The 23,071-nt window shown below is 36.1% G+C and overlaps 2 protein-coding genes across 3 annotated transcripts; one reads left to right on the forward strand and one right to left on the reverse strand.

Annotated features, from left to right (window-relative positions):
• The first annotated feature begins 10 nt into the window (after positions 1-10).
• LOC127626876 (palmitoyltransferase ZDHHC6) lies at positions 11-6,931 on the forward strand. 2 transcript variants are annotated; one of them, XM_052102976.1, is made up of 11 exons: positions 11-232; positions 1,183-1,690; positions 2,115-2,206; positions 2,361-2,520; positions 3,867-4,028; positions 4,351-4,404; positions 4,991-5,158; positions 5,275-5,316; positions 5,401-5,546; positions 5,718-5,764; positions 5,996-6,931. In XM_052102976.1, exons 2-11 carry the CDS (start codon positions 1,424-1,426, stop codon positions 6,094-6,096), a joined length of 1,239 nt encoding a protein of 412 aa, XP_051958936.1. In that variant the 5' UTR covers positions 11-232; positions 1,183-1,423; the 3' UTR covers positions 6,097-6,931. The 2 variants fall into 2 exon arrangements, with proteins under 2 accessions (XP_051958936.1, XP_051958935.1); XM_052102975.1 differs by having other exon boundaries at positions 11-225.
• Positions 6,932-7,383: 452 nt separating this feature from the next.
• LOC127626839 (long-chain-fatty-acid--CoA ligase 5-like) lies at positions 7,384-20,307 on the reverse strand. The gene is made up of 20 exons (XM_052102918.1): positions 20,152-20,307; positions 17,394-17,502; positions 17,246-17,310; positions 17,046-17,147; positions 16,589-16,688; positions 14,647-14,825; positions 14,484-14,516; positions 14,177-14,228; positions 13,353-13,426; positions 13,178-13,255; positions 12,882-13,016; positions 11,201-11,335; positions 10,927-11,022; positions 9,200-9,272; positions 9,031-9,119; positions 8,831-8,947; positions 8,342-8,485; positions 8,024-8,125; positions 7,765-7,836; positions 7,384-7,529 (listed from the first exon to the last, which is right to left on the reverse strand). Exons 1-20 carry the CDS (start codon positions 20,305-20,307, stop codon positions 7,395-7,397), a joined length of 2,046 nt encoding a protein of 681 aa, XP_051958878.1. The 3' UTR covers positions 7,384-7,394.
• Between the last annotated feature and the right edge of the window lie 2,764 nt (positions 20,308-23,071).

Here is a 23,071-nt window from a genome sequence, read left to right on the forward strand (position 1 = left end):
TGTCGCTGGATTTATGTGTCGTTTTCTTCCTGTAAATGGTTCCGACGTTGTGTCATTTCCAGTTGTTATTGCATTACTGTTCTCGACCAAATATATTTTGATTGAGACACTATCAGTTGACGTTAATTATTGCGTACCTCGATTCATATTTAGCGTGGCTGTTAAATCTGGGCAGTTTTTTCGTTGAAACTGATCGCTGGAGAAGACACGAGGAAGGAAGACTCGGTATGCGGTAATGATTACATTTTAATTTACAAAACAGACTTTATTTACCACAACTATATATACACGGCTACAGTTACGTTAAAGATAATTACAGCATTGCAATAATGTCTCTATTAGTAAACGTGGCCTTTTTCGGTGCATGCGTCAGTAATTAACATTAATTTGGCGTGATCACTTACTAACTGTAGAGATAAAGGCCATTCCTACAGTTAGGCACGATTGTCTTATGTATTATATATACAACAATATATTTAATTGAAATAAGATGTAGAATGAGATTGCACTTGAAAATGATGATGAGTAATGGAGTCATGCAGCCTGACAGCAGTAGTTACTGTGTCTTCTGCACCTGCACAGTATTTCATATTTTAAAGATCTGTTCATGTGTTTGTTTGATAGCTGAATCACCGCCATTCTCAGATACAGGCAGTGTCATAAAAAAGATCAGGACATTTAAACCCATGCTATCTGTGCATGATCATTTACAAAATTTCACCATGGTAACTATAGTTTGCCTCAAAATGCAGAAATGCATACAGATGTTTGTTACTACAATAAATCTGTAAGATTTTAAAAGCTCCTTATGTTGTTTACAGTAGTAACGAATAACAGTAGTAGGTATGGTATCTTGGCAGAAATGTTAAATGAATATCGCCATCCACTGCTCAGGTAGGAGAATTTATAAGAAAAAAGGACTTATATCTGTTTCTCACCCACACCTATCATATCGCTTCTGAAATTCACTGGAGTCGTATGGATAACATTTATTCTGCCTTTGTGTGCTTTTTGGACCTTCAAAGTGTTCTCCACCATTCACTTGTATTCACCTACAAAGCTGAGATTTTCTTCTAAAAATCTTAATTTCTGTTTAGAAGAAAGAAAGTCACACACATCTAGGGTGGCATGAGTGTCAGTAAATGATGAGAGAATTTTCATTTTTTTCTGTCTTTTTCTCAGATGGATGGCTCAGCTTCAGCTCGAGAGTAGAGCAATCAGAGGCTTATTACGGAAGGATGCTACACGCTGACAGAGTCTGTAACTCTAGGAAATGGCTGGCCCCTGTGACTGGTGACGTAGCCAATCGCTGGTTGTTTCGGAGAAGATTATGGTTAATTCATTGCAGTAAACACAGACAACACGCCTGACTACGTTATCAGTTACATTGGGGAAATTAAAGACGTTGCAAAACTACTAAACCATGAACATTCTATCTGCTATAATTGTGTTTGAGAACCTCCATGAGGTCAAGAGGCTTTTTCACTGGGGTCCCATAATTGCACTGACTGTCATCGGTGTGTGCTCATCCATGGCTGTACTGGACTCCATTATCTGGTACTGGCCACTGGACACCACTGGAGGCAGCATCAACTTCATTATGCTCATTAACTGGACTGTCCTCATTCTTTACAACTACTTTAATGCCATGTTTGTGGGCCCTGGGTGCATTCCTCTAGAGTGGAAACCGGTAAGGAAGATGAACTGTGTTTTGAGAAGGTTGTGCAAGGATCTTTAAAGTAGACGTGTGTAATTTTTTCAATGTTAAAATACGTTCTGCAATTCTGGCTTAATTTATAGAGACAACTGTAAGTAATGCATTTGTATGTTGATTTCCACAAAGTGCATCCCAACCAGCCCTGAACAGTAACATTGGATCCAATCAATGGTAAGAGTTTGGGGCAGTGTCCTCTGTTTGTCGACTAGTGGCAGACGGGGGGAGAGATAGGGTAACCTGTTTGCAAACAATAAGTGTTTTTGCAAGTGCATTAGTGATGCAGAAATTACACACTTCCGCTTTAAACGTGTTTTATATCTAACCTTTTGTGTTATGCTCTGTTTTCTTTCAGCATTTGTCTAATATCACTTAAGTTGTTGTTTGTGTTTTCGAACAGGAAAAGCAACAAGATATAATGTACTTGCAATTCTGTAGATTGTGCCAAGGATATAAAGCTCCTAGGTCACATCACTGTCGCAAGTGTAACCGGTAGGCCTAGATCTGACTGAAACCCCCCTCAATTACAGAAATGGATATGTTTTAAGAAGTTGTTTATGCCATGCATCATTAACCAACAACAACAAAAACTTTTTGTGGTTTATTTTTCAACAAAAGAGTTAAAGTTTGTTTCCCACATCTCCAGGTGTGTGATGAAAATGGATCATCATTGTCCTTGGATCAACAACTGCTGTGGTCACATGAATCATGCCTACTTCACCAGCTTCCTCCTGCTTGCTCCTCTGGGCTGTATACATGCTGCATTCATCTTTGTCATGACCATGTACTCTCAACTCTATGATAGGGTGAGTATTATTCGGTGATCATTTAGTTCCCTGTTAATGCCGCTTTTATTACTACTGTTGTCAAACATTACATTGTTCATTTTACTGTGTAGTGAGTCAATTTAATGAGTGACATGTATTTAAAGGAGCAGTTCAGCCAAACATGAAAATTCTCTCATAATTTACTAACACTAAAGCCGTAATAGATATGTATGACTTACTTTCTTCTGCTGAACACAAAGATTTTTAGAAGAATATCTCAGTTCTGTATTACCATACAATTCAAGTGAATGGTGACCAAATTTTCAAGCTCTAAAAAGCACATAAAGGCAGAGTAATCCTACATATCCAGTGGTTTAATCCATGTCTTTGGAAGCAATCTAATCGTTTTATTTGAGAATAGGCCAAAATGTTACTTCATCACTGTCCATCTTGCCTTTGCAGATAGGCACGATCATGATTTCAGCCTCAATAAAGCTTCCTACTGCTTGATGTATGCACAGAGCTTTAGATGGTGCTAGGAAGTGTAATAAAGCTTGAAATCATGATCAACAAGGAGTTATATTTTGGTCCGTTCTCACCCAAAACCAATTGGAAAGCTTCATAAGATGTGGATTAATACCACTAGAGTCTTATGGATTTATTTTATGCTGCCTTTATGTGCTTTATGGAGCTTCAAAGTGCTGGCCACCAACCACTTGCATTGTATGGACCAGCAGATTTGAGATATTCTTCTAAAAATATTTGTGTTCAGCAGAAGAAAGTCATACAGTCATACATACACCCATACATTTTGGGTGAACTAATCCTTATATTATAATATATATAGCTTTATATAGGAGTTGTGGTGGTGTAGTGGTCTAAAGCACATAACTGGTAATCTTGTAATCAGAAGGTCACTGGTTCGATCCCCACAGCCACCACCATTGTGTCCTTGAGCAAGGCACTTAACTCCAGGTTGCTCCGGCAGGATTGTCCCTGTAATAAGGGCTCTGTAAGTCACTTTGGATAAAAAGCGTCTGCCAAATGCATAAATAAAATAAATAATAAATAAATAAAATATTGTGGAGCTTCTTATAATTTAAGAACTTTGTTCTTGTTAGTTCTATTGTTATTATTTATAATAATATGTAGTAGATGTAGCATTTTCACTTTGGATAAAAACAAATGTTATCATTATTATGATTCTATGTGCTTACATACAATGTAAATATGCCTGATATATCAATGATTGTGTGTTCACTACATTCACTTTGCTTTGGAATGGCTATGATTAGATTTTGCTGAAATGTTCAGTCATTTCTAATACTAGGGCTCTTTACTAATGGTTGTTGTGCTTGTGTTCTGTCCCACTTTCTTGGCTTTAGATCTCATTTGGGTGGAGCACAGTGAAGATTGACATTAGTGCTGCTCGGCACATCCACCATCCCATTATGCCTTTCAGCATTGCAGCGTTCGCAGCCACTCTCTTCGCATTGGGATTGGCACTGGGTACCACAATTGCTGTCGGCATGCTGTTTTTTATACAGGTAGGACATGCTTTGAGACTCTTAGAAACCTTCAGTCAGAGTACATGTCATATTTGACTTGACACATTTTAAAACGTGGCTGTGAGGGATAGAAGTACAGCCTGTTATATACTTTTGCATACACATGTGTTGACCTTTCAGTTGACAAATCATTTTGTACTCTAAAAACTATGATAAAGATCCAGTATATTTTCAATGTTTTTTGTCAACTAACATAGGTTCTTGGACCTTACTAACGTCTAAGTTTTGCACAATTTGCTTGTAACAGCATTAAAGGTTGTCACTGTGAATGGTTTTTCAGCAATTTTCTCTTTTCTTTTAGATGAAGGTGATTCTTCGAAACAAAACTTCAATAGAAGTATGGATTGATGAGAAAGTAAGCTTGTTTACGTTTTCTCTATGCCTGTCTTCCTGATCCAATATCCTAATCCTAATCTAATACACTCCAGCAACTGACTTTGAAGAGTTCTCTTTTAAAGGCTTTCTTGAATTATGAGCACTTAGTGTCATCAACCACTATTTAGTGACACATAGAGGTGCTGATATTCTTTTTAATGGAAACAACCAAAATCATGCTTCAACAAACACCCCATTATTGTCATCAGCATTGAAAGCAGTTCCAATCATTTTTATCTGACCAGAGTCAAAGGATCTTAATATCTAAAATTAATGTATAGTTATTTCAGTAATGTATCATTTATCCATAAATGTAATAATTTTTTAAAGGTACTTTTAAAAATGTTTTTGTAATTCTATGGATTTTGTTGATGTTCATGCACGGGTACAAGCACTCAATCTACACTTAATTGTGTAGTAATCTCAAAGACACGCTGTTTTACAATTCTGTATGACTAGCTGAGTTCTTGTAGAGGTTATCTGTAAAACCATAGTGTTGCCTACACTGATGTCAGTAGATCCCTATGGGTTTTATTACATTAAAACAAGAATGAACATTTTCCCAGGCCAAAGACAGAATCCAGTACTACCAAACAGGTGAAGAGTTTATCTTCCCCTATGACCTGGGCAGCCGATGGGAGAACTTTAAGCAGGTGTTTACCTGGTCTGGTACCCCGATTGGAGATGGTATCGAATGGCCTGTACATGAAAAGTGTCACCAGTATACTCTAACCGTAAGTTCTAATGTTTCTGCTTATTTTCTCTTATGATAATCCTTAAGTATTATGTTACAGTTAAATACAGCTCTGTAGCTCAATTGGTAATGATATTTCTGTTTCCCTTCCATCAGATTGAGCAGCTGAAGCAAAAACATGATAAACGTCAGCGAAGTGTGAGTATTGTTGTAACCTCCTACAAACACTAGAGTGCAGTATATACTAAAGAAGAGTTCAAATGAAAAACGCACTCTTTGCAGGTGGAATACAGAGTTGTGGAGGATTTCAGTGGGGCTTGTTGCCCACTGGGGAAGGGGGTAAACACTTTCTTTAGGACACCATGTACAGAGGAGCCCAGGATTAAACTCACAAAGGGGGAAACCATCTTTGCTACTAGGGGAACAAAGTGAGAACCTTTTCTGGCATTTTTAGTTATTTCCTTAGTTCATTTTATCCTATGGCGACAGTTGGAATATATATAACGTTATATTCACCCTACATTCTATTAGGCCAGCTGCTTTCATTTAACTGTATTTGCGTGTTGTGTAAATGAGCATGCATTCTTGTTAATCAACAGGTGGTGGATGTATGGAGATAAAGTTTTGAAAGAGGAACAGGCAAAAGGTAAAATTTGAAAAATGTCTAAAAATATTGTTATAAGATGAAAGACTTCAATAATAGGGTACAATGGGGATAATGTCGCTAAAACAGAAAATTATGCCATATGCCCCTGATTGCATTTTTATTAACTCAATTTCTCTGGCAGCTATTTTTTGGAAATAAAATAAGCACCGTTGTGTACCCTACGCTTTATTAAAGTATATATGTGTAATATGATTCTTTTCCCTGTTCTAGCTGGAGTTCGTATTAGAGGATGGTTCCCACGACGATGTGTTGAGAAGTGTCACTATGACTCGGCGAATGATTCAACAACTGAAGAAAAAAAAGAACAATAATGCAGAATTGTATATTTCACTGTTCATTTTAAACAGAGGACCTAATACTAGGGACATGCATTTTTAACCCAGCAGTGATGCAAATTTCTAAAGTGTGTTGTGTCATGTCTAATTCTTTTGTAAAGCTGTTCAATAGCACCAGCGCTAAATGTTGTCAAATTGGTGGCAAATCCAACAGATAAACCCTGCTGAAACAAAAACAGCTCAAAACCAGCCTAAGCTGGTTTGCTGGGGCCGGATTCACAAAACATTCTTAAGAAGAAAATACTTCTTAACTACCATTTCCTTCTTTAATGTCTACCTTAAGAACAAAGTTACAAATATTTTGTATTCCCAAAAAAACTTCTTAAGGAAGTTATCTTTTTTCTGAAGGACATTTCATAAATTTGGCCCGTTTACTAGAGAATTTTGGGCTGGTTTAAGCTGTTTTGTTTAGCAGGGTTGGCACCCCAAAGTTAACTTCTGTAAACTTCTGTAATATAACATTTAATTTCCAAAGAGCAGCTGGCAGAGAAATTGAGGTTTTTTTTAAAAAATGCAATCAGGTGCTTATGGCATTATATTCTGTATTAGGGATTATTAAGATGTTTACTTGAAACATTTTTCTCTTTCTTTCTTTATTCCATTCTCTCTTGCTTGCGCTCTCTCTTTCTCTCTCTCTCTCTCTCTTTGATGCTACACTGATTATGCAAAGCCTTTCACTAGTTGTAACAAAGTTTTGTCATGCAAATTATCTTAATTGTTTGTATAGTGGAAAAAAAACTATTTCATTTTATTTTCTAATGACTTTTTTGTAAAACTGAAGTCAACCTCACTGAAGTCAAATAAACAACCATGCTCTGTAAAAAAAATGTAAATATTTTTTTTTTTACCAAAAAACTACTTCTCACTCCACACATCATCCCTCTATGGTTTATATGTAAATTATGGATGTTTTTGCTATTTTTATTTTTTTATAATTACAGTACATATCCAGAGAAAGGATTAATGTTTATTTGGCTGATAATAGGAAAGTTTCTAGGGTATAAATTGTATAGAATGTTTAATTTAACGAAGGTTAGTACAGTACAATGCTACCTCTCTCCAGGAGGTAAAATTATTTAACCTTTGATGGAGTATAGAAAAACATTTAACAAAGACAATTCTCTGCATGATAAATATGTGAACTAGGGTCACACCACACGATAACAAAACATTCTGTTGTGTCCATAGAGTAAACTGGCCCTTTATCAAGAGTCAACTGCTCACAGAGGCTGGAGATATATATATATATATATATATATATTTCTCTTGTTGGTCTACATGATTGCATAAAGTCTGTCAATCTGATGTTTGAAGAATTTGGTGAGATCAGCCCTTTTGGCTTTCAGCGTTGGAGTGAGGAGGCCATTTTCTATGGTGAACATATCAGGATGCAGGTACAGATCTTTTACCTTTAGGACATGAAAACAAAACAAAGTAAATTGAAAGAATTTTTCTTTTTTTTCTTTTAACAGAATAACGTATTAAATCTGCAGGCCCTTAACAGGCTGTATTGTCCAGGATTATTTCATGTGACTTTCAACTACACATACTGTATTTATATTACACTACAAATGGCCAACAGATAGCAAAGTTTTCATAGTGACAGTTGCCAAAAATAGCCTAATGTATCATAAAATGACTTACTTGTTCAAATGACTTCAACCCTGCTTCACGTCCTAGCTTGATTAGGTCATAGATGATTGCTTTCTTAATTTCCTTCAAAAGTAAAAAAACAGATTACTGTGCATTAACGTAATATGTGTACAGGTATGTAGAATTATTATAGACGAAATACACAAGTAAACCTACGCCTTGGGATGGAAGTAAACACATATTCCTTAGGCTCAATCTTTAGCTCTTACATCACGCATGTTTATATTTTATAATTATATAAATCACATACCTGATTTTTACAGAGCTCCTCAAATGAACCTTTCACTCCCAGCTTTTCGGCAAAACCCGGTAACACCTCAGGGTCTGGCACCACTATGGCCACCAAGTAGGACTAAACACATAATATTGGAAATATTACATGAAAATAAACTTAAATATGTAACAGAAAAGGAACTGATTTCATATTAGGCGTTCTTTCATGTTGACTCACTCAGAAATGTAACATAAATTAAGAGAACACAATGCAATGATAATGGCACTTGGAAATTGTTTGTAGTAATAGTGGATTTGATGTATAAAGGAGAATTGGGAATATAGAATATAGTACCTGTAAACTGTCACCGTGCACAAACACCTGGGCAACTGGAGCACTCCGAATGTAAACATTTTCAATCTTTTCCGGTGCAATGTACTCGCCTTGGGCCAGTTTGAAGATATTTTTCTTTCTGTCGATAATCTTTAAGACTCCACTCTGGTAAATTGAACACAAATCATGACTTCAAACTTGCTATACAGTTTTACATGCACTAGAGACATTAGTTATTAGTTTGGCTAGCTGTCCATATGATAGCATTCTAGAGTTCTCGTATTTAAAGATCACATAGGTTATTTATTCTTATACTGTCCCTTGGTATTTTGGAATTTTAAGGTTTTGTTCTTGTCCTCTATTTGTATTGTTGGCTACCTCCTCATGTCATAGCACAAAAGGTCTACACATTTCTTTCCATTCAAGTTGCATTATTAAAAAATGTGTCTAATATTAAAATGAATAAAAAGGTAAATGTCACAATATTGCATTCTAAAAGAAGTATCTCACAGGCAGCCATTTGCCGATATCTCCAGTGTGCAGCCATCCGTCTTTGTCCAATGCCTCTGCTGTCTTTTCTGGGTCATTTAGGTATCCGAGGAACACATTATTTCCTTTTACGCAAACCTGAAAACAAAAACACAACACCAAAACTATAAGAAGTTGTAATGACATTTTGTTATAAGATTTTTAAAATGATGTTTCATTACCTCCCCTTCACCATTGGATGCGAAGTAATTCATTTCCTCAACATCAACAAGTTTGATAAAATTACAAGAAACAGGAATTCCAACATGCCCTGAAATCAAGAGTAGATTAATTGAAGTTAGTGCATAGTGTTATCTGACAAAAAGGTTATTATCAGTCACAGGAACTCACCAGCTCTCCAGTCGCCAGGTATGGAGAAAGTGCAGGCAGCAGTGCACTCTGTCTGGCCATATGCCTCAAATATCTGGAAAGCAGGCCAGGGACAAATGGGTCAGCTCTGGGTCACTGTGACACCAGATTAGTAACACATTTACACATACCCTGCTTTGATGACTTTGAATTATATTATCTGATAATATATATATATATATATATATATATATATATATATATATATATATATATATATATATATATATATTTATTCTTCTTTTTATATTAAAATATAGGTCTGTTTATTATCATTTATAACGATTTCAATATATTTATAATCAGGGTTGGGAGGGTTACTTTTGAAATGTATTCCACAAAATATTACAGAATGCATGCTGTAAAATGTGAATTGTAACGAATTCCATTAGATGCATTTACCTTTGCAGTCAAAATTGACCAGCTATAGAAAATGAATGGAAGAGACAATAAAGCAGATCTTTTTTCACAATCTGTAAACAGGGTTTGGTCAAGGTTACTAACGTATTATAAATACTTTGGATTACTTCTTCAGCACTGGTACATTTTTTTTCACTTGTTTTGACTATTACAGTACAGTAAGACAAAATACACAAGTTAAAAATACCTTCTCTGAAAAACCTAAATATCTTATGCAGTGTTGTTCCTAAAACAAGATTAATCTAACTGATCTTTTTTTTAAGGATTTTTAGATATTTTTTACAGGACAACAATACAACAATTATTATCAAGAATATGATTTTTGCCCTAATATCAAAGGTCTTAATAGAAAAATAAAAAATTTTGATCCAACGTGAATTTTTTTTATAAAAAAAATATGATTGTTCCTGATAACATGTGCATGTAAAATGGCTAGAAATAGCATTTTAGCTTAGCATAAAGCTGACAATTTACACTTTTATTTCTATTTCTTCTGCTCCAAACTTACTTTAAATGTACTTCTCTGTCTGCTCGTATGAATGTAACACATCATAAGAAAGTGTTTCACCACTGATCAAATGCACTTTGGATCACATCATTTATATGTATAAATGTTTTCTATCTGAAAGGACTAAATATTAAATTAAACAAATTACAATAAAATGCAAAGTAATCTCTTCAGTAATCAAAATACTTTTTGAATCTAACGTTATCCTAAATTCTAATCATGTAATTTGTAGTTGTAGTGGAATACAATTACTTATAGTTTGTATTTTAAATAAGTAATCCCGTTACATGTATTTTGTTACTTCCAAACCCTGTTTATAATAATATATATTTATAAATATATTTTGTTGCCTGTGTTTCCAACATCTACCAATCAGGGACCCGATTAAAAATAAACTAATTTGTGACATTGGAAGTACAATCATCAGTAGGTGATTCACACATTTGTCGAGCCAGTTTTTGGAAATTTTTCCAACTTCGTTTCCATAAATAATCTTTTTTTCACTTGGTAGAGGGTTATGAGTTCTGAAAGTTACAGTATGTTTTCATACAATGAGCTCTTTTATCTCAAAAGATCAAGAACATTTATTTTTGAAATTACCCCTTTTAGAAACCTCTAGCAGGCCTATAATGTATATTCAATATTGCGGACTTTAGCATAGAATCCAAAATCTGAACATTGCTCTCTCAAGACAAAGTTCATTTATTCATTAGTTCATATTTTTGGTCTCTTATTCCCATCAGGTATGAAAGTGGGACCAGAAGTACAGTTTTTGTCTTACTTGGCACCCGAGGCATGCCCTCAGAAAGCTAAGCACAGAGGGAGAGATGGGAGCAGCGCCTGTTACGATCACCCTCAGACGACCCCCCAGAGATTCCTGTTGAAGACAATTCAAATGCTTCTAGAACCACCTCACAGGAACACACAGTATAGTCAATCAAACCTTATTACCATCAAAACCCTCTTGTTCACTTGAACTACATTCTTTTTGCTGAGGAGAAAAACAAACCCTCATATAAATTCAAAGATCCTCCCATCGGATCTGTTGTAGATACCTGCACTTTGTGGAAGATGAGTTTGTCCCATATGCTGTTGTTCCGTATGATGCCCTGCTTCACCTCTGAATGTTTCCTTTCAATGGCAAAGTTTAGAAGCCATTTTTTAAAAGGGGTCTGTGCTCCACTCTGGACCTGAGCAGTAGAAATTAGTAGAAAGGGGACAATGAAACACTGGAATAGAAGCATCCTAGTACTGTAAGTAACAAATAATACAGACAAGAGTACATGTAACAATGTAAAAGAATTAGGAAAACAGAAATGCATATGTCAGTAGTGTTAGCTGCTACTAGGCAATATTAGGATGCTTGCTTAGGGTTAAGTATTTGAGTGAACAAAGTATGAAATCTAGGTGCATTTCTCACATTAATGACACCTCAAATCATACGGCTTGTTGAGGAGATCTGTCTTATTGCTTTTCAAAGTGATTAGACTTCTGAAAAGACAAAAATAGACTTCCTCTTAAGTCATATACAGACCAGAATATTGTAGAGACTTGGGGTTGAATAACTTTGACCTGGGGTTGAATAACTTTGACTTGGGGTTGAATAAATTTGACTTGGGGTTGAATAAATTTGACTTAGGGTTAAATAACTTTGGCCTATAAATAACCACTTAGCAACCACTCTGAACACCCAAGAACCACCTAGAAACCACATAGAAACACACTAAAAAAACAAAGTAATCCTAAGTAAGAAAGCATAAGTAATCATATAACAAAGCCTTGTCAACCACTATAGCAAAGGGTTGCCACCCTTCCATGATTTTCCAGGATTGTCCCAGAATTTCAACATTTTCCCAAAGCAACATACTGTACATATGAACCCTTGTTTATAAACACACTATGCAAATATGAGAATCAAACACATTCTTATACGAATCATAGGAAACTCCGATTCATTTTAGTGAACTGGTTTGTTTTTCACTTTTGTGCGAACGATTCATTAAACTTTTGTCTACTTCCTACAGTGATTTAATGTTCTGGAAAGCATGACCAAAAAAGGAAAGTCCTTCCTTTTACTGTCAGATCTCTTAGGATCATAATGCCAAAAACTAAAAATAAATAAATAAAATAAAATAATAAAAAGCCTATTTTTATGATTTCAATTTCATAACAATTTCCATCAAATTAAATTTGTTGATCTTTAACTAAATTAAACAAGTAAAACTAATAATATCTAAGATTTGTTTCATTAAATTGATTAAAGATTACTCAATTCAATTTGATGGAAATTTGTTCTGAAATTGAAACATGTAAATCTTGAAATGTGTTTGTAACTCCTGAAAAAAAAATTGTAAATTTGTATGTACATTTATCTGATTTCCTTTGGTTTAAATGTATGAATGTTTCTTTTTTTTACTTTATACATAACTTTATACTTTAAATGTTCTGTGTGAACCATAAACTTAAGAAAACTGCTTCTTAAAGTAAACAATACGTAAATATATGAACTTTAAAAAAAATGTCCATTATAAAATTTCATAACAAAATTCCATCACATTAAATTGAGTAATCTTTGACACAAAAAAAAAGTATAATAAAAATAAAAATTTTAAGTATTTAATTTAGTTAAAAATTACACAATTTATTTTGATGGAATTTTGTTATGAAATTTAAAAGTGTATCTTAAATATAATGTTGACTCTGTATGTGACTGTGACTCTGTATGTACTTTCATACCTTGTCATAAATACGATTCAGGAGACGTGGAACCACTGGGAATATAGTGGGCTGCAGGGCTTTCATGTCATCTGGTAGAAGTCTGATATCACCTTGAAAAAACCCAACTCTTCCCCCAGCACCGTACATCACTGTCTGTATACAAACATAAAAACAAGCACTTCAGTGAGCTTCTTCAGTGACTGTACAAGTAATCCATCTAAACATTCTAGTAGATGTCATTGAAAATTAGAAAGATCTTCAGAAATGTTTCATCAAAAATGATGCTGAGTGCCAGATATGAGAGAGTGCCTTACCTGTACAACTCTCTCAAACATGTGTGCCAGGGGCAAAAACGAGATGGTCACGTCAGTTGGAGCGGGTACAAAGACATTCTGTAGAAATAGGGGTTTGACATGCACCATTAAAACCTACACTCACTCTGTAGAGACTCTGCATAAATCATGTAGCCATCACACTGACATACAGCACCTCAAAGCACTGAAGCACACCGGCTGTATCTGCAACTACATTTTCATGGGTTAGCATGGCTCCCTTTGGATCACCTGAAGCAGAAAATACTAAAATTAGATCTTAAACACATACATATATCATTTAAAAACAACGAAATCCATCCATCCATCCATCCATCGTCAACCGCTTATCCTGTGTACAGGGTCACGGGAAACAACGAAATATGCAAATATATATTTCATTACACTAGTGAACGGGGTTTCAATTGAACCACTCTTTATTAGTCTACCACTGCAGACTAGCTGGGTCAATTATAACACGGGTTAACGCCATTGATTAAATGTATTGCTGTCTCAATATTGATTTTTAGGAAAAGAATTAAATAACTAATATCTATGAAGCAACAGATTTCATTAAGTGCAAAAGGCTGACATTCTAGCATTTTTTTCTATATACAAATTCAAGAGCTAACCTAGCTATAATGCTGCCATTAAATTTGCATTGTTAAATCGCCTTCTACACATCAAAAATACAATACAAATAACATTAATAATGTTTATTATAATAACTCACTTCTTAACAATGGTGCCAAAAGTGTCCCTTTGCACATCCTGGCGGGGATTTTGCGAACAAGTCTCGCGTGTGAGAATTTAAAATTTTTCTGCCACGTTAAACCCTGTGATAGTAGGGGGTCATTCTGGTTGGATACATACTGTAGTACACACCGCACTACTCTCTAAACACTGGCTTCAGAGCTATAAATCTAGACTACATTGTTTCATAATGTTTCATAATATTTTATGTGTCATAAAATAGAATAGAAGACACTGCATCTGACTTACCAGTGGTTCCACTGGTAAAGCAAATAATGCTTAAGTCCTCTGGCTTTGGAGGCTGGAAAAATAACACATATACTTTAAATAATATTTGCCAAATAAATATTCTTGGTAAGGTATGATTTTCTGTGAATAACTGCTTATATTTTGTCTGTTTGTCACAAAAAGTCATACTATAACTTCAGAAGTCTTGGAATATAGTGTTTGTAAACATGGTGGACAGCATACAGCTTTGGGAATGACATTAAAGTGAGTAAAATGACTTAAAACGTTTCATTTTTAGGTGAACTATTCCTTAAAATCCATTACTTACAACTGGCTTGTGAAGGTTGTCTTTCCCCAAGGCCTGAAAAAAAAAGAATATTTTTTGGAAATATATTCTGTTGAAATGGTACAAGACATCTGAGCCTTAAATATTTGTATCATTGTTTTATTATTTAGTATTATTTTATTATCAGAGAGAACTTTCAGTGTACCTCTACATCCTTCATTGACAGAATGTCTACTCCACTCTTAGATCCTCTCTCAGTCAATGCAGTGTCAAAGGGGTCAAAGAGGATGATAGTTTTCAACACAGGCGAGAGGCCTTTCTCACAGTTAGCCAACAAAGTTTCTGCTTTATTGTGTTTATCACACAGTACTGTGGATATCTTTGCTGCAGAGATGTACAAAATATAAAAAAATATTATATACTTTAAAATCAGAAAAAATACAAAATCACTGTAGGATACATATTGAAAATGGGCTTAAAGGAATATTCTGGGTTTAATAGAAATTAAGCTCAATCAACAGCAATTGTGGAATAATTATGATTATTACAAAAACTAATTTTGACTTGTCCATCTTTTTCTTTTAAAAAAAATAAATAATTATATGGGTGTGAATGGGGACAATGTTTGGAGGGTTGAAAGTTAGAAATGTGAAGCTTATAATTTCATTAAAAAAGCATTTATATTAAAAGGATTTTTCATTAAAAAATGAAAATGTACTCATAATTTCTCACCCTCATGCCTTCCCTGATGTGTATGACTTTTTTGTCTTCTTCTGTGATACTTCTTCTTCTGAGTCACATCAGCTCTGTAGGTCCAGTCAATGCAAGTGAATGGTGACCAGAACTTTGAAGGTCCAAAAAGCACATACATGCAGCATACAAGTAATCCATATGACTCCAGTGTTTTAATCCATATCTTCAGAGGTGATATGATAGGTGTGGGTAAGTTCTTGTTTTTTTACTATAAATCTCCACATTCACTATCACCTCAAATTCTTCTTTTGTTTTTGGCAATTTGCATACTTTGTGCATATTGCCACCTACTAGCCAGGGAGGAAATTTTACTAGAATTTCTAGTAAAACAAGGACTTAAATATTGATATGTTTTTCACCCACACCTTTCGTGTGGATTACATTTATGCTGCATTTATGTGCTTTATGGAACTTCAAAGTTCTGGCCACCATTCACTTGCATTGAATGGATCTACAGAGCTGAAATATTCTTCTAAAAATATTTGTTTGTTTTTGTTCAGCAGAGAGATAATGTCATACACATCTAGGATGGCATGAGGGTGAGTAAATTATTTTTGGGTGAATTATCCTTTTAATTATTCTGTTAAAACTTGCGCGTTTATCGATTTGCCTGTTCACTTCCATTGTAAGCGCCTCACTATAACCCAGATTTTTGCTTTTTTTCTTTAAAGGAGGGACAAGTTGAAATATTTTTTTGTGGTAGTCAACATTATGCCACAAATGCTTAACTTGTATTGAACATTTTTAATAGGGGAATTATACGGCAAACATAAAGGTAATATAGCATTTTATTAAAGATCAAATTAAAGGTACAGTGAGTAATCTTTGTTCCAATAACGGCACCAAACAGAATTTTATATATATATATATATATATATATATATATATATATATATATATATATATATATATATATATATATATATATAAAATTCAAACAGGGTTCCTAAACACTCCCTCTGTCTGCTATTCTGTAAACAGGTCCTGCCCCAAACTCACACCATTGGTTGAGCTTGTCATGTTGAGCAACATTGTGAAAGCACCACAGAGCCATATAATTTACACTATTCTGTAATTCCACCAATGAATGACTTTCTTATAGTTATTTATCCACATAAAGCTGTGACAGGAGAAAATTTTTAACATTAAAATTACACACTTTATAAATACAATGACTCTCATGGTAATAGAACTGTACAAATCCAAGCAAATCATAATTGTTTTGAACTCAGAAGGTCGAGGTAGCGAGGTCACTGGGGAAAACTAAAACAATAAAGCCATATTTCTCTGAAGAGTGGAAGGATTATAAGTCAGTGGAGTTCATCAGGTGTTATTCGTAAAGCTGCTCTCACCAACACCTCTAATGAAGCACCCAAACGAGCAGGATTAATTACCTCTATTAATGATGAACACCAGAGCCTCAGGCCCCAGGGTGTCATAAAGAGGTACCGCCACCATGGAATAGGTATAGCAGGCCAGCTCAGAGATAATCCACTGAATTGAGGACAGAAAGGTTGGTATATGTACATTTTCATTTATGCATTTAGCAGATGATTTTATCCAAAGTGACTTACAGTGCATTCAGGGTATAGCCTACATTAAATCAGTCTGTGTTCCCTGAGAATCAAATCCATGATCTTGGCATTGTTAGTTTTATGCTCAAGCAATTTAGCTGCAGGAACATAACTCAAAATGTACACCAATTCTCAAAGACACATCTCTTTAAATAGTCCATGTAATTAGCTCTCTTTTTGTTATGTGATTAGGGTCCTTTGTACAATATATTCTGTGTTGTTTGTTTGGCATATAATGCACATTTTGATTGACGGCTAGATGGACTTAATGTCTCACCTCTGGCCGGTTCTGGGCGAAGATGCCAATGAATGATTCTTGTGATGGCTTTAGACCACGATGAAGAAGCCCAGATCCCAGGAATTCTGCTCTGTTGGAAACCTGAGACAACCAGAGGCAAGGATTAGAACAAAAAGACTTAATTTGTCTTCCTTCATTAGTTTTGATCTCAAGATTATGTTTGTGATTAGTACAAATACCTGTTTATATTTCAGCCACTGATATGGTTGCCCTTTCTTTCTGTACCCTAAACAAGGCCCATTTCCTGCATGATAGAGAATACATTTCTCTTAGACCAATGTGATACTGAGTCACATCATATCAAATCAAATGCACATGTCCTCTTACCTGAGACAAGTAGTCCTCTTTGGAAAACCTCATACAGAGTTTTTGCATCCTTATGCAAGTACGAGATCAAGTTGTCATCTTTCATGAGTGCTGATTTTCTAGCTCCTGCCTGTAAAACAAATGCCAGTGATATATTCAGCTATAAACTATTAAGTACTGCCAGAAACGTAGAACTATAAAAAGAAACAATAATTATTATTATCAAAATAATTTTTTTCTTTATTCCTGACAGCATTCAGAGCTTGGCACATCAGCTAATTTCTCTACATATATTGTACAGTAAATACAGTTGTATTTATTGCATTTTAAAATGGGATCTCTAATGTATTTATTCTGTTTCATACAAAGGGCACTATGCAAATATATGGTGAATAAATGGCGCTATTGTATCATATATTTTCTCAGAATGCCTTCATACTAAATGTATACATGCTAGGTGTTACCTTCGAAAGTAACTTAAGTTGCATTTTTTGTAATTGCTCAAGTTATAACAAGTAACTTATTAACTCTGCTGATGGGTGAAAAACATGCCATCTCTTAACCATTTATCACTTTACATACACTGTATATCTAAAAGAAAGAGATGTACTGATCTTTCGACTGATAATGTAACCGATAATGTAATCTGCTAAAATGGTTATGGCTGGTGCACTAAGAAACAATGTGAAAACCTTGTACCCCTAAAGATATAAATTGTACTTTTGCAAAATGTGTTTCAAATTACATAGAATCGCTTGAGATACAATTACGTTATATCAGTGTCCCAGTAACTTTACTTACATTACATATTGTAGGGAATCACATGAGATAACATGACCAGCCGAATACAAACGTAACTAATTTACTGTCTCTGTAAACTCCGTTATCAGACACTTTCAGTTGTAGAATAAATTAATGACACTGACAACTAAAGTAGTCTTAATTTTACATAATTTTGAAAGCTGAAAGCAACACTGAAAGCTGTGATTATGCAGTCCAAAACTAGTCACATCTGCCAGTAAAACAACAAACCAAAAATTACAGCTTTTTATCCTACATCTGACTCATTGTTAGTAGTCATGCTAACATTTGAACCCTTAAATGCATATCTCTGGTCTTTAGTGACCCGGAACCTCATTCCACTCCTGTACCTCATCCATTTTTGGAGTTGTGCCCGCACCTCTTTAATAGTCCTCAATCTCTCTTATAAAGTGTTACACAAAAATAATGCCAAAATTGCAACAATAAATATATAGTTTTAAGTACAAAAAGTGTATGGGGTCATTAGAGACCCTGGGTATTTACGAGTGTCTTTTATTTTTCTTTCTTTCTTTCTTTTTTTCTTTCTTATTTATTCATTTATTTGCACTTATTTTTTGTAATATTTTTTGATAAGTTTACTATCACAGGATATCTATTTCTTTATTTATTACAAGAGAAATGAGTGCTATATTTATACAAATAAATACTATATCAAGTTGATTTCTTGGTGTAATAATGAATTAACAACAATGGTGATATATCAGTATTCCATATGGGTGTACACATACATATTATACATGCTATTAGTTAATCGAGGTGGTGCTGTTGTTTCAGTGATTGACGTGATTTATATTTGACATTGCTATTTGATGAAGAAACAACATGGAAGTAAACTATAGCAAGTACATCACATGAATGTATGTGTTGTACTTGCTATAGTTTGAAATAACTATTGTCATTTGGGTGTATTACTAAAATGATGTAAGTTGTGGATCAATTTAGACTCAGTTAGTGCCTGTTTCGTCTCATGAAATTTCAGTTCTAGATTTGTCCTGATTTGTTCCATTTTCTCTTTGATATATAAAAAGTTAAATATCAAAATCTGTCAAAATATATTTTATTCTATTATTTTCTAATTGTCTTGAAAATGTTTTGAAAATATGACACTATCTGAGCATTTTGTAGATCCATTTGTGATAGACAGACAGACAGACAGACAGACAGACAGACAGATATTGTTGTAGATTTTTGCCTTAATCTATAAAGAATCACTCTCAAATTCTTAGGTTTTGATTTCAGAATATTACACTTTATTGCAACCAATAAAGCCGAGTCGGCCTGCAGAGCAACTAACTAACTCTGGCTTTCATTCACTTAAATACATCTTCACAAACAAGGCTGGGCTTATCCTTTTTTAAACATGCATTATTTGGTCAAACTCTGGTCTGACCAAATTAGGAAGTTACAGAACCATCTTTGCAAGGGATATTTTTCTCCCAGCAGTCATGAGAGCCCATATGTATTGCTTACTCTGCAAACTTTCAAATGTCACACATAAGCAGTCATGAGAGCCCACACGTAGTGCTTACTCTGCACACTTTAAAATGTCACACATGTATAGAACACACGTTCTTAAGGCCTTCATGCACATACAGCCAACTATATGTTTGCCTGTCAGATATAACTGTGGTACAATTAACAATGTTTACATGTCAGATATAACTGATAAAATCTCCTACATATTCCCCCCTTTGTGACTTTTTAGAGTCACATTCCTGAGTGCAGCTTCATAATTCAGTCGCTTTTGCTATGCTATCTAGTGACTCAATTAAGTCTCACCATTGCACTACCAATGACCCCATGATAGATAGATAGATAGATAGATAGATAGATAGATAGATAGATAGACAGACAGACAGACAGACAGACAGACAGACAGACAGGCAGACAGACAGACAGATGGATAGATGTAAAAAAAATTCCCATGCATTTAAGGGTTACTAGAGAAAGCACTCACCGCTATGCCCACACTCTGATGGTTGAGGTCTGTGGGTGGCTGCAGTGGTTTGGGCCTGGTGTTGAGATGTAGCAAGGCTATTGCTGCAAGACTAAACAGAAAGACCAGCCCTGAGGTGGACAGTGGGGTGAAAAGGAACTCAAACAAGAACTCCATGTCATACAGGCTCTGTTGTGGCTTCTGGGAAAAAATAAATAAAATAAACATTGATCAGAAAATATCTGGAGTAAAATGAAAGGGTTAGTTTCAGCTATTAAAAATATTTATTTTCTCCCATGTGACCATATCTATGGCGATGAATTTTCAGGAAGTTTAAGGTCACTGTAATTAGATTTCCGTGCTGTTTTGATGCCGATCAATTTAGAAGAAATGCAATTTTATAAAAAATACAATGAAGGTGCCTGTGTTATTATGCTCCTCACTGGAAGGACTGGTGAATGGGGCACTGCCTTGTGAACAACAGACATCCCTGCTGCGCTTCCTATCATGCCTTTACCACGGAGCTCTGCCAAGAGTTTGATCGCTCGGCTCAAGGTCAGGAGGCAGCGAGGGTTTTATCTGGACTGTCTCAAAGAAATCGCAGAGTATCAGATTATACGATTTATTTTCACACTGTAGCTGCTTCTTGAGAGTGGAATGACCACGCTATGTGGGATCAATTTCTGCATGGTCTTTCCGACAACATTCTGGGTGACATTTATTCTTTGGATTTGCCTCCGCATTTCAATGACTTGATGGATTTGGCTATCTGAGTTGATCCCTGAGGCGACCCTTCGCCGTCGCCACCTTCGTCTCTGCTTTCCTCCTACCCAGGCGGCTGGCCATCCTACCCATTCTGCCTCTCCAGCCAACTTGCCAGTATCACGGCCCAACACTGAGCCTATGCAATTCGCTAGAACTCAAATCTCAGGCAGGAAGAAACAGCGACATCTCAGTAATGGACTGTGTTTTTACTGTGCTACCTCTGATCATCTCAGATTTTTCCTGTTCGGTAAAAGACATTGCTCATCAGTAGGAGAGGGGCTACTGACAAGCACAACCCCCATCCCCAGACTTCGGACATTTCTCCTGGCCTGGCTGTCTGGCTGATCTGCCTGTTACACGGTTTCCGCTTTGGTTGATTCTGGAGCTGAAGGGAACTTTACTGATAACGAATCGGCTTCTAAGTGGCGACTTCCAATGGCCCAGTTGGAAAGACTGCCCACACCCCAAGTGGCACGCTGCTGTCCATCATCACTCAATCCCCAAAGCCGGTCACCTTTTCTCTGGGAATCATACAGAGCAGTTATACTTCTACCTTATCCAGTCGGCACTGGTAGTGCTGGGGCATCCTTGGTTGTAATGCACAACCCACACTTAGATTGGTCAACCAACACTCTTCTTGCTTGGAGACCTTATTGTTAGAGTCTTAACTCTGCTGTTTCCCATGTCTAGTCTTGTGTTTCGTTGCACAGAGAGGAAGGATGGCTCGCTTAGACCCTGTATAGATTATTGGGGCTGAATGACATTGCAGTGAAGAATCACTATACTTTAACGTTGATGTCCTCAGCCTTCGAACTCTTACAGGGAAAGTCTGTCTCTGTGAAGTTGGATTTCCACAACGCTTATCACCTTGTCCAGATTAGGAAGGGGGATGAGTAGAAGATGGCTTTTAACACTCATAGGGGGCACTTTAAATATTTGTGTATGCCATTCGGATTGGTCAACGCCCCCACTGTCTTCCAGGAGCTTATAAAAGATGTGCTTAGAGACATGGTTGATCATTTTGTGCTTGTCAATCATGATGCTATTCTGATCTTCTCCCAGAATATCCAGGGCTAAATGCAACATGTCAGCAACATGACAGGCAGGTGCTTCATCTGTAAGAGAATTGGCTTGAATGAAGGCGGAATGTGCACTTTTCATGCACATTCGTTTCTGTTCCTTGTGTTCATTGTTACGTCTGAGCGAGTGCTCGTGGACCCGACTAAGGTTAAAGCTGTCTCCGATTGGCCAATTCCAGATTCTCACAAGGCATTACAGAGGTTTCAGGGGATCGCTAATTTTTATTGGAGGTTTATTAGGAACTACAACTCGCCATTGTCAAGTGTCATCATTTGTTAGAGGGTTTGGGGGTACCTTTCGTGGTCTAGACAGATCATAGGAACCTAGATTATATTTATAACCTGTGTCATACAGTGGGGTCACTCATCCAATGTCACTTGTCATCCAGGGGCGACTCGCACTTAGACACTCATTAGACAGCAATTCTGGTGCCCATCATTAGCACAGAATGTACATTGATTTGTAGCCACTTGCCCCAATTTTGTGACTAATAAGACATCCTGTGAACCCCCAGCTGGGCTCCTCCAACCGCTACCTGTCCCTTCGAGACCCTGGTCGCACATAGTCATCGATTTCGTAACTGGTCTCCCCACCTCCCATGGCAACACCATTGTTTTGACTGTAGTGTACTGGTTCTTGAAGGTGGCTCATTTTATCCCCCTTCAGCGAGGGAGACAGTGGTAGCAGTCATTAACAACGTCTTCTGCATCCATCGCCAGAGACCCCCAAATTGTGTCACTTTTTTGGGCAGAATTCTATCGACAGCTGGGAGCTATGGTGAGTTTGGCTAAGGCCCCAGTGTAGGCAGAATGTTTCGCTGTCCTCTAAAGACCTAAGATATTCCACTCCAACTCATGTAAACTGGGCCCAAGTTTATCGTCACCAAGGTTATTGTTCCGGTGGTGGTCAGTCTCAAACTACCTCCTTATCTTAAGCGTATTCCACATCTCCAAAATCAAACCTGTTTTATGTTCTGTTCCCACCTTGTTGATGACTCTCCGGCATACACAGTCAGGAGAATGTTTGATATCAGACGGAGGGGCAGAGGGTTCCAAAACCTGGTTGACTGGGAGGGTTATGGACCTGAGTAGAGATG

The sequence above is a fragment of the Xyrauchen texanus genome, chromosome 33 (genome assembly GCF_025860055.1).
Source record: "Xyrauchen texanus isolate HMW12.3.18 chromosome 33, RBS_HiC_50CHRs, whole genome shotgun sequence".
Taxonomy (NCBI): domain Eukaryota; kingdom Metazoa; phylum Chordata; class Actinopteri; order Cypriniformes; family Catostomidae; genus Xyrauchen; species Xyrauchen texanus.

Bases quoted from the DNA above. Each gene is read 5' to 3' on its own strand.
- LOC127626839 (XM_052102918.1), bottom strand. From the start codon at position 20,307: ATGGAGTTCTTGTTTGAGTTCCTTTTCACCCCACTGTCCACCTCAGGG. The intron at 17,148-17,245 runs GTATTTGTACTA...TGGTTGTCTCAG, and splicing joins AGTGGCTGAAATATAAACAG to GTTTCCAACAGAGCAGAATT. The intron at 9,120-9,199 runs GTGAGTTCCTGT...TCTTGATTTCAG, and splicing joins ACCTGGCGACTGGAGAGCTG to GGCATGTTGGAATTCCTGTT.
- LOC127626876 (XM_052102976.1), top strand. From the start codon at position 1,424: ATGAACATTCTATCTGCTATAATTGTGTTTGAGAACCTCCATGAGGTC. The intron at 2,207-2,360 runs GTAGGCCTAGAT...CCACATCTCCAG, and splicing joins CACTGTCGCAAGTGTAACCG to GTGTGTGATGAAAATGGATC. The intron at 5,765-5,995 runs GTAAAATTTGAA...TCCCTGTTCTAG, and splicing joins GAAAGAGGAACAGGCAAAAG to CTGGAGTTCGTATTAGAGGA.